At 58.9% G+C, this 13,941-nt stretch overlaps 2 protein-coding genes across 6 annotated transcripts; both read right to left on the reverse strand.

Annotated features, from left to right (window-relative positions):
• Positions 1-1,452: 1,452 nt before the first annotated feature.
• PDZD3 (PDZ domain containing 3) lies at positions 1,453-5,122 on the reverse strand. The gene is given in 9 exon segments (XM_030464680.1): positions 1,453-2,008; positions 2,239-2,409; positions 2,566-2,762; positions 2,950-3,154; positions 3,249-3,385; positions 3,479-3,665; positions 3,829-4,040; positions 4,583-4,647; positions 4,962-5,122. Coding segments are annotated over 9 exon segments (1,380 nt in total). The 3' UTR covers positions 1,453-1,963.
• Positions 5,123-5,783: 661 nt separating this feature from the next.
• On the reverse strand, positions 5,784-12,407 carry NLRX1 (NLR family member X1). Of its 5 annotated transcripts, none has more exons than XM_030464674.1 (11): positions 12,282-12,407; positions 11,735-11,856; positions 11,349-11,475; positions 11,079-11,139; positions 10,794-10,921; positions 10,584-10,681; positions 9,779-10,395; positions 7,967-9,381; positions 7,071-7,157; positions 6,720-6,971; positions 5,784-6,376 (listed from the first exon to the last, which is right to left on the reverse strand). In XM_030464674.1, exons 3-11 carry the CDS (start codon positions 11,453-11,455, stop codon positions 5,803-5,805), a joined length of 3,339 nt encoding a protein of 1,112 aa, XP_030320534.1. In that variant the 5' UTR covers positions 11,456-11,475; positions 11,735-11,856; positions 12,282-12,407; the 3' UTR covers positions 5,784-5,802. The 5 variants fall into 5 exon arrangements, with proteins under 5 accessions (XP_030320534.1, XP_030320535.1, XP_030320536.1 ...); XM_030464677.1 differs by having other exon boundaries at positions 6,173-6,581; XM_030464675.1 differs by lacking the exon at positions 10,794-10,921.
• Between the last annotated feature and the right edge of the window lie 1,534 nt (positions 12,408-13,941).

Consider the following 13,941-nt stretch of genomic DNA (forward strand, 5'->3'; position numbering starts at 1 on the left):
ACCTGCTCTGTAGAGCCAAATATAAAAATCACTGTGGCCCCAGTCCAAAGAGATCAGGGAACATGCTTCAGCAATTGCATTCCTAACTATCTGCTTCTCTGGCCATGATTCACTCCAAGTCGTAGCTGTATTTATGTGTGAGACTTCAAGCACAGGTTACCTTCTCTTGGGACTCTTCCCTCCAAGAAGAGTCACTCCATTCCTCTCCTATTTTATCAAGATCCAAATCCACTCACAGTCCCCTGGGAAAAACTCGCAGTGTGCAGGAGGGGAGAGCCAGGGCAGGAAGGAAAGAAGACAACGGTGTCTTTTCAGGTTGTGACCTGGGACAGTCACACACTCCTCACCATGTTCCAAGCCTCTGTGCACCAGGGCTGGTGCCCCATCTTCCGTGCAAAATCCCAGCCCTCAGCCACAAATAAGTGTGTGTCTCTCCAGCCACGGCCACTTCAAGAAAAACCAGCTACACCTTGACTGTCTGTCTGACAGGAGTCTGCACAAATCCTGCCCTGGTGCTGGTGCTCCAGCTGGAGGAGTGTCCCAGCCAAGTATTCCTGGGGCAAGCATCCCCAGGCAGGCTTCCCCTGGGCCATTTCACACCTCTTGATGCCCCTGGGCCAAACCCCTTTCAAGTGTTGCTCTTGACTCTGTCCCTTCCTTCTTCCCTCTGGCTGTAGAAAGCAAAGGCAGAGACTGCAAAAGTCTCACTGTTTCCATTAGTGCTCAAGAAGGGGCTGATCTGAGCAGAGGTAAAACCTCAGCCAGAGGTTTGTGGTCTTTGCCACATGCAAAACTTGGTGCTCATTTTCACTCTCCCACGCTCTATAGAGAGGTAAAACTTTCCCTCCAGGGCCCTGTCCTGGGCCCCTGGCACTGTCACAGCCCTGCCAGGTAGGAGAGGGTGCACACACAGCTGCTTCTTATGTGACACCCTGCAAGGGGGACCCTCAGGTCAGGCCTTGCTGGAGCCTCTACCTGGTCACAGCTGCTGGGATCTGAGCAGAGAGCTGACCTGCCTGTCCCTCCTCTAGTCACCTTGTCCCCCTCTGACCTCCATGGCTCTCAGAACTCTGCAGAGAGCAGCTCACAGCAAGAACTTGGAGGTGCAAAGCCTGCAGAAGCAGCTCAGCATGGCCCCCCCATGCCTGCAGGCTTGAGAGGAGAGGGAGCATGAGAAGATGCTCCACGTGAGTGGGGACGTGGCTGTGGGTGGCTTTCCTGCCAGGCTCTCAGTCCTTACCTCCCTCTCAGCAGCACACAAGGAGAGCTTCTGACATCCACTGCCCAACTATCCCCTGGGATAGGTAAAGGAGGATGGGTCCTGTCAGGCCTTGGGAAGCACTGCTGAATCTCAGTCCTCTCTGTAACATCACCCACATCAACAGTGTGTTTGGGTTTGTCCTTTAATCACACCCCTAATGGGGGACACAGGCACAGTGCTGTGCTGGGTGGTGGATGCTCACTGCCTGCATCCCTGAGGATTCCTTCCTTAGGGAGGAAGAGATGAGGAGCACAATAGAAATATCCATGCAGGGGTAGACCTGGGCCAAGAGGCTGAGAGGTGGGGGGCTCTGTCAGCCTCTTCTGCTTCCTTTCTCCTTCTCACAGCAGCCTGAAGTTCAGCCCCAGGCAGAGCCAAGCCTCAAGCTCCCCAGTCCCCTGGGCCACAGTTTGGAGGGCAGTGTCCCAGCTCTCCCTGGAGTTCCTGGAGCTGTGCATCAGTGCAATGGCCCTGGAGAGCTCTGGAGGCAGCTGGGCAGGCAAAGACACAGGTCTGTCCTCAGGTTACAAGAAAGCACTGCCATGGTTAATAAAAAGGTTGGAGGCAGCCTCAGCCAGTAGTGATGAGTCCCTGGGAGGTGTGATGCTGTGTGTGCATCCAGGGAGCAGGATGTGCTGGATGTGGCCTGGGTCAAGGTGCTGTGCTGGGGATCCTGGCTGGAGGCACGGCCCCCCTGGGCCACTAGAAAGCCTGGTACAGCCTCTTCTGCTCCTCCTGGCATGGGCTCTGTGGGGACATAGCAGGGGCACTACAGGCAGCACACACACACACCCCACCCATGCCCCATGGGGGTCTTTCTGCCTGGCTCCCGTGGCCAGAGGAACCCACAGCCCCCTCCTGCCAGCATCACAGGTGCCAGGGAAATGTTAGGACAGGCAGGGCAGGAGGGTGGCAGGACTCAGAGCAGTGCCAAGCTGTGAGAAGCACTGCCAAGGGCCTGGCGTGAGAGAGGTTACCTTTGTGATCTCTATACTGTTGGCAACAGCCACCAGCCAGGAACCAGGTTCCTTGGGTCCCACCTCAACGTGACAGAGTCCAGGGGAGTCACTGGGGGAGGGCAGGGAAGGTGTGCAGGAGCCTGAGGCAGAGTCACCATCCTCAAAGGACAACGGAGGGGACAGCCCAATCTGGAAGAACAGAAGAGGGAGAGCTGAACAGCTCCTGGTGCTCCAGATCCCCTGGAAAGGACCTCCCTGTGAGGGTCTGGAGGCAAGATACACATCCCAGCCCCACAGCACCCCAGGACTTCCTAGCCAGGACCACTCTGAGTCCCCAGAACCTACCGAGTGGTAGAACTCATCAGCAGCAGGGTCAATGACCAGCAGTGTCACTTGGTCATCCCGGGCACGGATCCTGAGCACTGTCTGGTAGTGATCCAGACCCTCAATGCTCTCCCCGTTCACAGCCAGGAGTCGGTCCCCTTCCTTCATCCCTGCCTGCTCTGCTGGCATCCCTGCATCCACGTCCCACAGGAACTGGCCTGCCCAGCAAGACAGGGAGAGGCTGTGGAGATGCTCCCAGAGGCATCCAGCCCGTGGTGACCTGGCACTGCTGAGCCCTGGGTACAGCTGGGGAAAGGGTCCCACTGTGGGCACGGGACTTACAGCTCTTTCCCACCCACAGAGATGCCTTCCTCAGGTGTGCATTGCCCTCCTCAGCCCCCTCACCTGTGGCCCCTGATCTGCAGTCATCCTCCTTCAGCAGAAAGCCATAACCAGCCGGACCCTTCACCATGTGCAGCTTTCGGACCTTGAAAGGGAGCCAGGAGGTATCTGCCAAGGCTGCCGGCACCTGCAGACCCCGAAGGCGATAAAACTCCTCCACAGCACTGGATGCCACCAACAGCGTCACCTTGCTGCCACTCTGCTTCAGCTGGGTGGGGAAAGCAGGGTGCTCAGACACCCCTCTGGTCCCGGTGCCGGTCCCGGTGCCGGTCCCGCAGCCACCCCGTGCCGGGAGCAGGCACCTTTCTGCCGAGCTGTATGTGTGAGTAGCTCCTCACGCTGGTTCCGTTCAGCTCCAGGAGCCAGGAGCCCGGTGGCACCCCTGCTCTCTCTGCCGGCCCGTCCTGTCGCACCGATAGCTGGAAGGTCCCCTTGGTGCCTGCAGGGAGAGGAAGGGAAGGGAGAGTCTGGGCTGAGCCGGGGGCTGCCTCGGGGTGGCTCTTGGCACCGCCATCCCTCTTGCCCACTTTACCTTCCAGACCCGACACACTGAAGCCAAAGCCACTTTTGTCCCGGGTGATGTGGCAGAGCCGAGGGCGGATGTCAGATGGCAGCATCTGGGACAGGTCCTTGCCCAGGGCTCTGGCTGCTTCGTAGGACTCCCCATCCAGCACTGCCAGCAGGACCTGGTTCCCACTGGACTTGATCTTCTGTACCACCTGGATGGAAAAAAACCCAAGCTGGGAGCCCTGGGCAAGGCACCCCCTCCAACCACACGCAGCCTGTGGGATCAGAGCCCCGGGGAAAAGCAGGGATAGGGATCACATGCTCCCTGTGATCCTCGGCTTTCCCACAGCCCCGGGATGCTCCCAGCTGGCTTACCCTCTGGTGGTCCATGTGATCCACAAAGTGGCCATTGACCTGGAGGAGCCGGTCCCCATCCTGCAGCCCTCTGCGCTGGGCCAGGCCCCCCAGTTCCACCCGCCTGATGATATGGCCCGGGCAGCCCAGCTCCTCATGGAGGCAGAAGCCAAAGGTCTCTGTGCTGCCCTTGCTCAGGAGGCAGAACCGGGGCTGCCCCACGCCCTCGCCACCTGCATGAGGCACAGCCCATCAGCAGGGCTCTGCAGGAATCCCAGCATGACTTCCCCTACCCAGCCACAGAAACACAGAATCACAGAATCGTGCAGGTTGGAAAAGACCCTTGGGATCATCGAGTCCAACCACCATCCCTGCTTAACAGTGAAGTTCTCCCCTAAACCACATCCCCCAACACCACATCTAAATGACCCCTGAACACATCCAGAGGTGGTGACTCCACCACCTCCCTGGGCAGCCCGTTCCAGTGTCTGACCACTCTGTGAAAATCTTTTTCCTAATGTCCAGTCTAAATCTTCCCTGTTGCACCTTGAATCCATTCCCTCTTGTTCTATCACTAATTACCTGTGAGACCAGCACCAACCTCTCTACAATGTCCTTTCAGATAGTTACAGAGGGTGGCCTGGGGTGTCCCCATCCCTGCTGCCTCACATATTCACCTCCCAAAAACTCCCCAGGAGCTCAGGACCCCAGCAATGCCCATCTGCCAGATCCCTGTGCTGACACCAGGGTGCCCTGGGGAGATCAGGTTATTTACCCACGTCCTCAGCCAGTGACAAGGCAGGGTTGTCGATCCCATCTTTGGGGTTAAATTCAAATTTTCTGAAATGATAAAGGGCAGGAGAGGACACATTGGTGCAGCTGCACAGCCTTCCTCTGCTTTCCCCATCCCTGCCATGGGGATTCCCGTTCCTCCCAGAAAGGGTCAGCTGGGGACACAGCTCCAGTGCCTCCTTTTCTTTGGAGAAAACCAGGAGGGGTTGGAGTGTCCCCCCACATCTCTCCTGAGTTAACAACTCGGGGAAGACCTTCCTGGGGCACGCAGCCAAGACTGGCAGCCAGGACCCACGTCACCTCAGCTGAGGATGTGCTATGAGCCCTGGGAAGTCCCTGGCCAAGGGGAGCTCAGCACTTACATGATGGACTTCTTGTCCCCCTGAAGTCCTGCAGAGGGAGAGGAGAGGTCAGTGCAGAAGGCAGTGGGCTTGGAGCAGACCCCATACTCTCAAGCACTCAGGGCTTGTCCCTTCCTAGGCTCAGCATGCCACTCCATGTGATGTGGGTTTGCTGAGTCCATGCAGCCCCCCCCAACCCCCTGTCCCCTGGCATTTGGCCCCACCACCAGTGTCCTCTTGCATTTTGAAGCAGCAGGTCCAAGGGGCACCCACTGCCCAGCCCCAGTGTCCTGCAGCTCCAGGGCAAAGTAGGGGCAGGCAATGGTGTGCAGATGGAGATCAGTCCTGGGGGTTTGCAGGGCTTTTGAGTGAGGGATGGGAAGAGTCCCCATCTCTTCCAGCACAAGGACCCCCAAACCCAAGGAGAGGGGATTCCTGCCAAGTACCCCCACAATGTCCATCTGCACTTCCCTGGATGGCTCTAACTCCTTTCTGTGGCCTAAGTGAGCTCTGGCACTGGAGATGTGTGTGACAAAGGGTCTCAGCAAGATACAGCCCCACTACCCAGGCACCTACCTTTTGTTTGCTTCATGGCTGCTGGGAATGCAAGAGGGAGCAAGGTACAGGGTGAAGTGGCAGGGAAGGCAGCGTCCCCGCCTCTTCCAAGATGCCCCAGGTTTAATGGTTAAACAGTGTGAAGTCTCCCCTGCCCTCCCAGCACTGCCAGCCCTCAACAACAACACCCTGAGACTTTGGGGAACAGATCCTGGAGTCCTGGCTCCCAGCTGCTCCCAAGGACAGCCCCCCGTGGTGAAGACAAACTTGTCCAGCACAGGCTGCAGGAGAAGTGGGCTGCTCCATCCTAGCCCTGACAGGTGGGAAAGGGCCAGAGCTCCCCACTCCATCTGCTGGAGGGACAGCAGCACCAGCACCTCTGCATTCCTCCCCAGTGATGGCTCTGGAGAGGAGGTGGAGTCCAGGCAGGAGTGTGCTTCAGTGGAAACAAAGCAGAGCACTTTAATGCTACCAAAGGTTTCATAACCAAGCCTGAGTTCTGCTCCTCTGCCACTGCTGTGGATAGTGGCTGGGCCAGCAGCAGGCAAGTGTGCAGGGGCTGGGTTTTTACAAGCCCAGAACAAGTCCCATTTGCTCCTGGGCTGGTCTCTGGACAGTTCAGCCTTGTCCACGTATCCAGCACCTGGGACAGCCTTGGTAGCACCCAACCACTGGGCATCTCCAGCTGGATAAAGGTGCAGTGGATGTGCTGTAGGGCACATTCCAGTGTTTCCTCCACCTCTCTGACCATCTGGATGGACAGCAGCTTAGAGGGTCCCATCCTGCAGCTTCCCCAGCATTTTCTTGACCTCGCTCTCAACCCGTAGGAACTTGGCTTTCCTCCAGGGGTTGGCAGTCTGTCTCCGGCTGCTCTCCAGGTCCTGCAGGAAGAGGGCAAGGTGCTGCCGGACCCGCTCACGGTCCCAAAAAGGCAGATTCTTCTGCACCACGTTTAGGATGTTGGACCAGTACTCAGAGACATCGGTGCCCACTGTAAGGAAGACCAGAGCCCTGACACCATCCCTGTCCATGCGCAGGCTGTGAAGCACCCGCTTGCCATCCTCACTGATGTCGTTGAAGTAGAGGCTGCAGGTTGAGAGAAAAGGAGGAGGAGAGACTGTGAGGGCTCTGGGGAAAAGAAGAGGAGGCAGAGAGGGGCTCCAGGCTCACTGCAGAGGGGATGGAAGCATCACCTACAAGGGGGAAGGGGCAGAGTGAACTCACTGTACTTTGTCCAGCTTCGTGTGCTTTTTAGCCACCTCCACCACGTGCAGGGCTGCTGTGTCTGTCAGGGAGTTGTAGCCCAAGTTGAGCTCCTGGAGGTGCTGGTTCTCTACCAGGTGCTGAGCAATGACCTCAGCACCCCGGTCCCCCAGAGCAGTGTGCAGGAGGGACAAATGGGTCAGCGAGTGGTTGCCTGCCAGTGCCTCAGCCAAGTACTGTGCTCCCTGCTCACCCACGGGGTTATTTGCCAGCCTGTGGACACAGGAGCTCAGGGTAATGCCAAGGGTGGGCAGGGGGCCCAGGGCCAGGGCAGCAGAGACCAATTCATGGCAGAGCAGGGGCAGTACTCACCGCAGGTTGCTCACCACACACTTCTCATGCAGGAGCAGGTCACGGATCTCCTTGCAGGCATCAGAGCCCAGGCTGTTGAGCTGCAGACTGATGCAGAGCGAGTCATGGGGGTGGCAGGATGGAAATGGCTGTTACCTGTGGGGCTGGAGACCCTGCTCTCTCCATTTTCCCTGGCCCTTTCCATCACCTTCCTCCCTGGGCTCCTCAGACATGGCCACACAAGGCTTCCTCTCCACAGGGGAGTGCACTAAAGCCACACTGGGGCTCAGGTACCATCGGCCAGCAGAACCAGTGCCAGCAGAAGCAAGGGAGGGGAAGGGGATGCAGGGTCTGCAGGGGGTGGGGGAAGGTCTGAGGAGGGATCAGGACCCTCCTGTGCACCTGGAGGAAGGAGATGCTGCACCACACCACTGCACACCCCAGTCCATCTCTGCTGAGCAGGGCTCGCCACCCCCTGGGCAGCAGGAAGACTGCAGTTCCACAAAAGGAATGGAGCAGAAGCCATCCTTCACCCAGCCCAGACTCCCACCCTTGGGCTGCTGTGCACCTCTTGCCCAGAACTAACTACACGGGGATGCTGGGTGGCTCCAGGGGCCAAGCAGCAGGAGGGCCCTGGGTCTGCCAGGAGAGCTGTGGTACCAGGTGCTGAGAGCTGCCCCAAAAGTCCTACAGTTGGTGTGGACTGCAAATCCCAGCATGCAGTGTCCCAGTGAGGACTGCATCCTGAAAGCTGAAGTAAGTCCCCTGGGTCTGCAGGGAGGATGAACTTTAAGGGCACACATGGCTGTCCCTGCCTTTGCCATGCTCAGGCTCCCAGGACATCCCTGTGATGGGCAGAGGTGAGGGAGAGCCCCATTTTTAAGCACTGCCCAGGAGCAGAAGAAGGTGGCACTTACTGGAGGGCTTTGCATCGCAGCAGGACAGGAAAGAGGATCCTCAAGCTGTTTGCATCAAGGTTGCAGGAGGTCAGGTTCAGCTCTTCCACCTCGTGGCTTGTGCTCCCCATGACAGAGGCCAGGACAGCACACTTGAGGGGGGTCATCCTGACGGATGAGAGGTTGACAGCTCGGAGGGAGCGGATGGCCTCGGCTGTGAAGCGCTCGTTCTGGAACTCGTGGAGGAAGAAGAGGTAGTCCAGCAGCTCTGAGGGGGGCAGCCCCTTCCTGCTCTTCCTGATGACTGTCTTCTTCATGGCCTTGGCAATCTCAAAGGCCGCCAGGTTCTTGATGGAGCAGCCCAGCTGCTCGAGGATGGCACGGTTACGGCGTGAGAGGATGCCACCCATGAAGATGGGGAAGAGCTCGAAGACCTCATCGTCGGGAGCCTCATCAGGGTGACGCATGGGGCCCTCCACACCCAGGATGCTGGAGTTGATCTGGTCCAAGACATCATCATTGTAGTAGTCCTCCTCTTTGAACAGCTCCTCTGCCATGGTGTGAGCGATAGCACCCCGGTCCTTACTGCCCATCCGGGAGAAGTAGCCAGGGAAGATTTTGAGGAGGTTGAAAAGCACGGGCAGGAAGCGCAAGGGCAGCACCTTGGAGATGATGCTCAGAACAACAGCGAGGTCTTCGCTCACCTTCCCGATGACTTCTGACAGCTCCTTCCCCACTCTCTGTGCCAGGGTCTTCTTCTCACCCAGCACCACGTACAGGGCTGCCAGGTACTCCTGCATGGCAGGGATGGTGAAGACAAAGGTGTGCTCCTTGCCTGGCTGCACACACGGAGTGAGGAAGAAGCGGAAGACGTCGCTGCGGAAGACCTCCAGGAGGTTGAGCTCGCTTTCAGTCTTCATCTCCACCTCGAAGCACTGCTGCAGGTCATCCTCTGAGAAGCTGGTCTTGCGGGACATCACCCCTTCGTAGGCCAGCTTGCCCACCATCTTGGCCACGTACTTCATCATGGAGATGTTGCTGGGGTCGGTGCTGTCCAGAACCTCCCCGCTGAAGTTGAGCCTCAGGAAGCTGGTGTAGATGCCAGTCAGGGTCTGGCTGGGAGGCACCGTCCTGGTGAAGTAGAGGAAGTGCAGCGTGGTGCACACCAGCCAGCAGTACGAGGGCAAGAAGCAGGCGGCGGCGATTTGGTTGTGGCGCTCCAGGTTCCTCGACAGCATCTCCACCAAGTTTTCCCTCTCGCCTGAGGTTCTGCCCACGCTGCCCTCTCCACTGCAGCCGGGCTGGCTGAGGCGCATCTGGAAGTACAGCTTCTGCAGGTTGGTGTCAGAGAAGCCACAGATCTCAGCATAGCGGCCCACGTACTTCCCGGGGATCCGGCGCACCGCCGATGGGCGCGTGGTGACGATGATGCTGGCCTGGAAGCAGAGAGCTGGGTGAGTCCAGAGCTGCTCCCTCTGGGGCTTTGGTGGAACCTCAGCAGGGTCCCAAGCATGTAACAGCACAAGGGTCACGCCACCCAGGGCTGGCAGTCAAGAAGCTGCAGCCCGAAGGGTGTTGGGTCAAATTTGTCTCAGGTGGAAGGGTCAGAAGAGTTTTCCCCATCCTGGTCTGGAAGACCACAGCCCACCAGGCTGCCTTCTCAGAGACAACCCAGTAACAGTGACACAAAACGACCTTGAGAAGTCCCTCTAGGAATGGAGACCACCTGCTCACTCACAGCCAAGCTGGGTACAAACAAAGAGCACCATGGCCGTGCCTGCAAGACCCCATGGTTCACACCTAGCAGCAAAGGAGCTGCAGGGAGACACTCACCTCTGGCAGGAGGTATTTTCGCAGCAGGTTGACCACGATGGCAGAGGCAGGCACGGCCTCGTTGGGGTCACAGCACAGCTCTGTGCCAGCCAGACGAAAGTCCAAGTTGAGGCGTTCCAGGCCATTGAGGATGAAGAGCACCTTGAGGTTGGAAGCCCCCAGCACCGGCACCACGTCCCGGAGGTGTTGGTACTTCTTGGTTATCAGGCGCCGCAGGGAAATGGGAGCTTGGCTATGGGACAGATCCTCACAGGAGAAGGGGATGACCAGCTCAAAGCGGGGTAGGAGACCGTGGCACCAGTCCACCACCATCTTCTTGATGAGGGTGCTCTTCCCCGTGCCCACGGTGCCATACAGAACCACGTTCTTCACCTGCCGCCCGCAGGCATCCACGTCAAAAAGGTTCTGGAGGGTGATCACCTGGCTGGAGGGCTGCTGGAGCTGATTCTGGATGGTTAGGTCAGGTGAGGGCTTCAGGACCTCCTCCAGGGAGCTCTCCCGGATCACTGGGTCCACGTGGACAGCATCCAGTGAGAAAGAAGGGCCAAACTGCCTCTCTTCATTGGGCTGGTGGCTGAACCAGGCGGACAGGCGCTCCTGGTGTTTCTTGATGGCATCTGGGAAGAGAAAGGTGCTTGTCAAGTCAAGAGCTCCTCACTGCCAGCAGAGTGGGGAGGCTGCCTGCCCCAAGTCACTGCAGTGAGGTTGGCTGCAGAGAGAAGGACCCAACCCAGCTCTTTCCAACCTTCTCACTGCCTCCATCCTGCTCTGTAGGACCCTCTTCAGCACAAGGCTGGAAGCTTACCAGAATAGGCCATGTTTCTCAGCTGGGACAGCCCATGGCGAGGGGAGCTGGGCTGGACAGAGTGCCTCTGGGAGCCTCCCTGGTAGCGAGCACAGCCCCTGCAAGAGGAGGGAGAGTGTAACAAGGAGGACAGGGACCAGCAGCTCCAAGCCCTGCCTGGGGCAGGGTGGGCAGATGACAAATGAGTGCTGTGAGAAGTGCCAAGCTCACCCCTTCCATACCCCACACCAAGGGAGCACACAGGGCTGGGGCAGGGGCATGGCTGGGAACTGAAGGCAGGTGAGGAAGCCATGTGCTGTGCATCCCAAGCAAACCCACGGCAAGGCAGAGGAGTTGGGCTGGATTCAGAGCAGGCAGGGAGTTAGGTCTGGGTTGTTTTCTAGGTGGAAACAAAGAAGCATCTCTCCCCACAGAGCCCTGATGCTCCCAAGCTCAGCCACCCAGGTCCCGTGGACAACAGCCAGAGGTCCAGGCCCCAGCTACATGGCACTGTACCTGGGGAGGGAGATGCTGCTTGTGCCAAGGATCTTCCTGAGGAAGTAGCTGCCTGCAGCACCTGGGATGGAGCAGGAAAAAAGAACATGTATGATCAGGGATGGCCTTCTCCAACCCAGCAGAGCTACCACCATCTAGCTCACTGGCTTCATGTCCTGCAAAGGTGACCCGCAGACTGCACAAGCTCCACTGTGCAGCTGGGGAGGGATGTCCACCAGGGACAGGACAGATTCAGGGTCAGAGTCCCACAGGCACAGAGCCCAGCCTCACCTGGCACTGAAGCAGCACACAGATACACCACATTCCGGGTCCCCCTGACCCCTGGCAGGGATCGATGCAGCTGTGTCCAGCTGCTCCAGGGCAGGCAGCTCTGGCATTGCATGGCCTGGGACCCTGCCTGAAAGAGAGGGGACAGCCCGTAAGTCAGGGTGCTGGCTGGGTCAGCAGGCTGGGTGCTGGATCTGCCACTTGCCCCCAGCCCAGGGTGATATTTCCTGGGAAAAGTGCCCATCTCCAGAGATGGATGAGGGGCTCAGCAGCCCCCCAGTGCTTGGGCAGCTGTCCTGCTTGGATGTGGCTCAGGAGAGAAGAGCAGGACAGGGTCAGTAGCCCTGCTTCCCAGGGATGCAGCAGAGCAGTGCCCTGCCCAGCCTTACCTGTTCTGATCTGGTCCAGCAGAACCAGCTGTGCTGGAGTGACTCAGGCTCCCGCCCCAGATCAGCAGGCTGATCCTTCAGGAAAACAGCTTGTGCTCACAGCTCTCCAACATCCCGGGAAACTGAGGCACAGAAGAGGGAGGGTGTAAGCAACCCCAGCAGACAGGAAGGGAGGGGAAGAAAATCTCTGCATCTGGCTTCACCCGGGAGAGGGTTTGCAGGGCAACATCTTGCTGACCCCTCCTGCAGCCCCTCATCGTGATACCCAGACGGAGAAACTGAGGCACGGGGGTGAGGGCAGTGTCCTGACCTCCGGACCTTTGCACCAAGTGAACCCTGACACGTCCCATGCTGCCCAATTGCTGCGGATCCCCTCCAGGGACCCCCAGTGCACTCCGGGCTCAGATGCCCTTGTTTTTCCTTGCTGCTGCCTCCCTCCTCCCAGCTCCCGTGCCCGGAGGGACACGGTGGCCCCGGCCCTGGCAGCACAGGGACCTGGAAGCTGTCACCACAAGAGGGGTGGCTGCCCCGAAAGCCGCGGGGTTACCTCCAGCAGGGACTCCGTGCCGGGGAGGCTCAGCCCTAGCTCCCGGTGTTCTTGCTGCCAGGCGCTGAGCCCTGGGGGGGTTGTGTGTCCGGAGAGGTGTCCCTGATGCTGCTCAGCCACCTCCTTCCATCCCTATCTTGGCAACAAGCTCCTTTTTTTTTTTTTTTTTTTTTTTTTCGGGGGCGGCTGTTTCGCAGCTGTAACTTCCTGCAACGCCGTCCTCTCCCATCCTGTCCTGCGCACAGCTCTGCCCTCAAGGAAAACACCGGTACCCCATATAGAGAGAGACACAAATGGTAATGAGGGGGAGGGGGAAAGCCCTGGGGTCTTACCAGCAGTGCTGCAAGGAGAGGTTTTCCTCTGGACACGTCTGGCGGCTCCGCATCCCCAGCTGGAGCCTCTGCAGAAGGAAGAGCCCCCTCCTCCAGAATGAAATCCCTCCGGAATAAAATCCCTCCTCCCCCGGTGCTCAGCTGCCACTGACCCCCCTCCTCCCCCCCCCAGCACGGTGCAGGGAAGGAGAGAACAGCAATCCCGGAGGGATAAGAGCCTGGAGGGAGCTGTGCTGGCAGGGCAGCTCAGCACCGCCTGGTTTTGCTGTGTACCACCCGTCCCTGGCCATGTGCAGGCACACAGACCAAACCTCCCCTCTTGCTGCTTGCAGATCTGCCCCAACAACCAGACCCAGGGGGGGTCTGCGAGGCTGCGTGCGCCCTGCAGGGTCCTGGGGGCTGTCCCAGCAAGTGCTGACCCCCTCCAGCCAGCCACAGGTGATGCTGAGCCAGGGGTGCTGGGCCCAAAGGTTTGCACCCCGATAATCCCAGAGCCCACACAACGTCCTGCACAGAGCTCCCGGGTACCTGCACAGAGCTCCCGGGTACCTGCACACCTTCCCATGCTCTTGGCACCCTCCTCCTGCTCTCTGTGCAGCCCCCAGCCCTCCCAGCACCCACCCCGGGGTTGTCCTCCCATGCATCTCCCTGGGCATGCATGCCCTCTGGTCACTCAGGGATGGAAGGCACCCGGGCAGTACACTATAAATATAAGTTTTATTGATGTGTGACATCCAACAAGTACAGCTGGCATCTCAGAACAACTGAAATAAGCCACAGCATCTCCACCTGCTCAAAAAGCTCCTGGACACCTGCTCTGGACACACCAGCAGCCAGCTGTGACCAGGGCACCCTGTCCCTGCGGGGCACTTACCTACCTGTGCAGCACAGCCCAGAGCCAGCAGGACTCTGCCAGCAGCCTTGTGCTGTCCCCAGAGCCCAGGGACTCACCCCTGCCCTGCCTGGTTCCTGCCAGGCTGCAGCTGGGGGCAAGGCAGATGGACCTGGGCAAGGGTGAGCAAAATCCCTTAGCCATGGAGCTGTTACCTGCATCTCATTCCAGCAAAGAGTCACAGGAAAAAAAAGTCCCAGCTCAGCTCAGGTCGTGTGGGAGCACAGGTCCCAACAGCTGCATCTCACTGCATGGTCCATCCCTGCCCTGTCTCCTGTGTGCAGGACACAGCACAACCTCCTCTGGGGGCAAGGCTGGGAAGCCACGAGGTCCAGCGTGGCAGGGACACACCAAGAGATCCCAAGCAGCCCCTCTGCCCCTGGCACCAGGAGCTCCCAGGGCAGAGGAACAGGATAAATGGTGTCCACACACCGTT

The sequence above is a fragment of the Calypte anna genome, chromosome 24, assembly GCF_003957555.1.
Source record: "Calypte anna isolate BGI_N300 chromosome 24, bCalAnn1_v1.p, whole genome shotgun sequence".
In the NCBI taxonomy this organism is placed as follows: domain Eukaryota; kingdom Metazoa; phylum Chordata; class Aves; order Apodiformes; family Trochilidae; genus Calypte; species Calypte anna.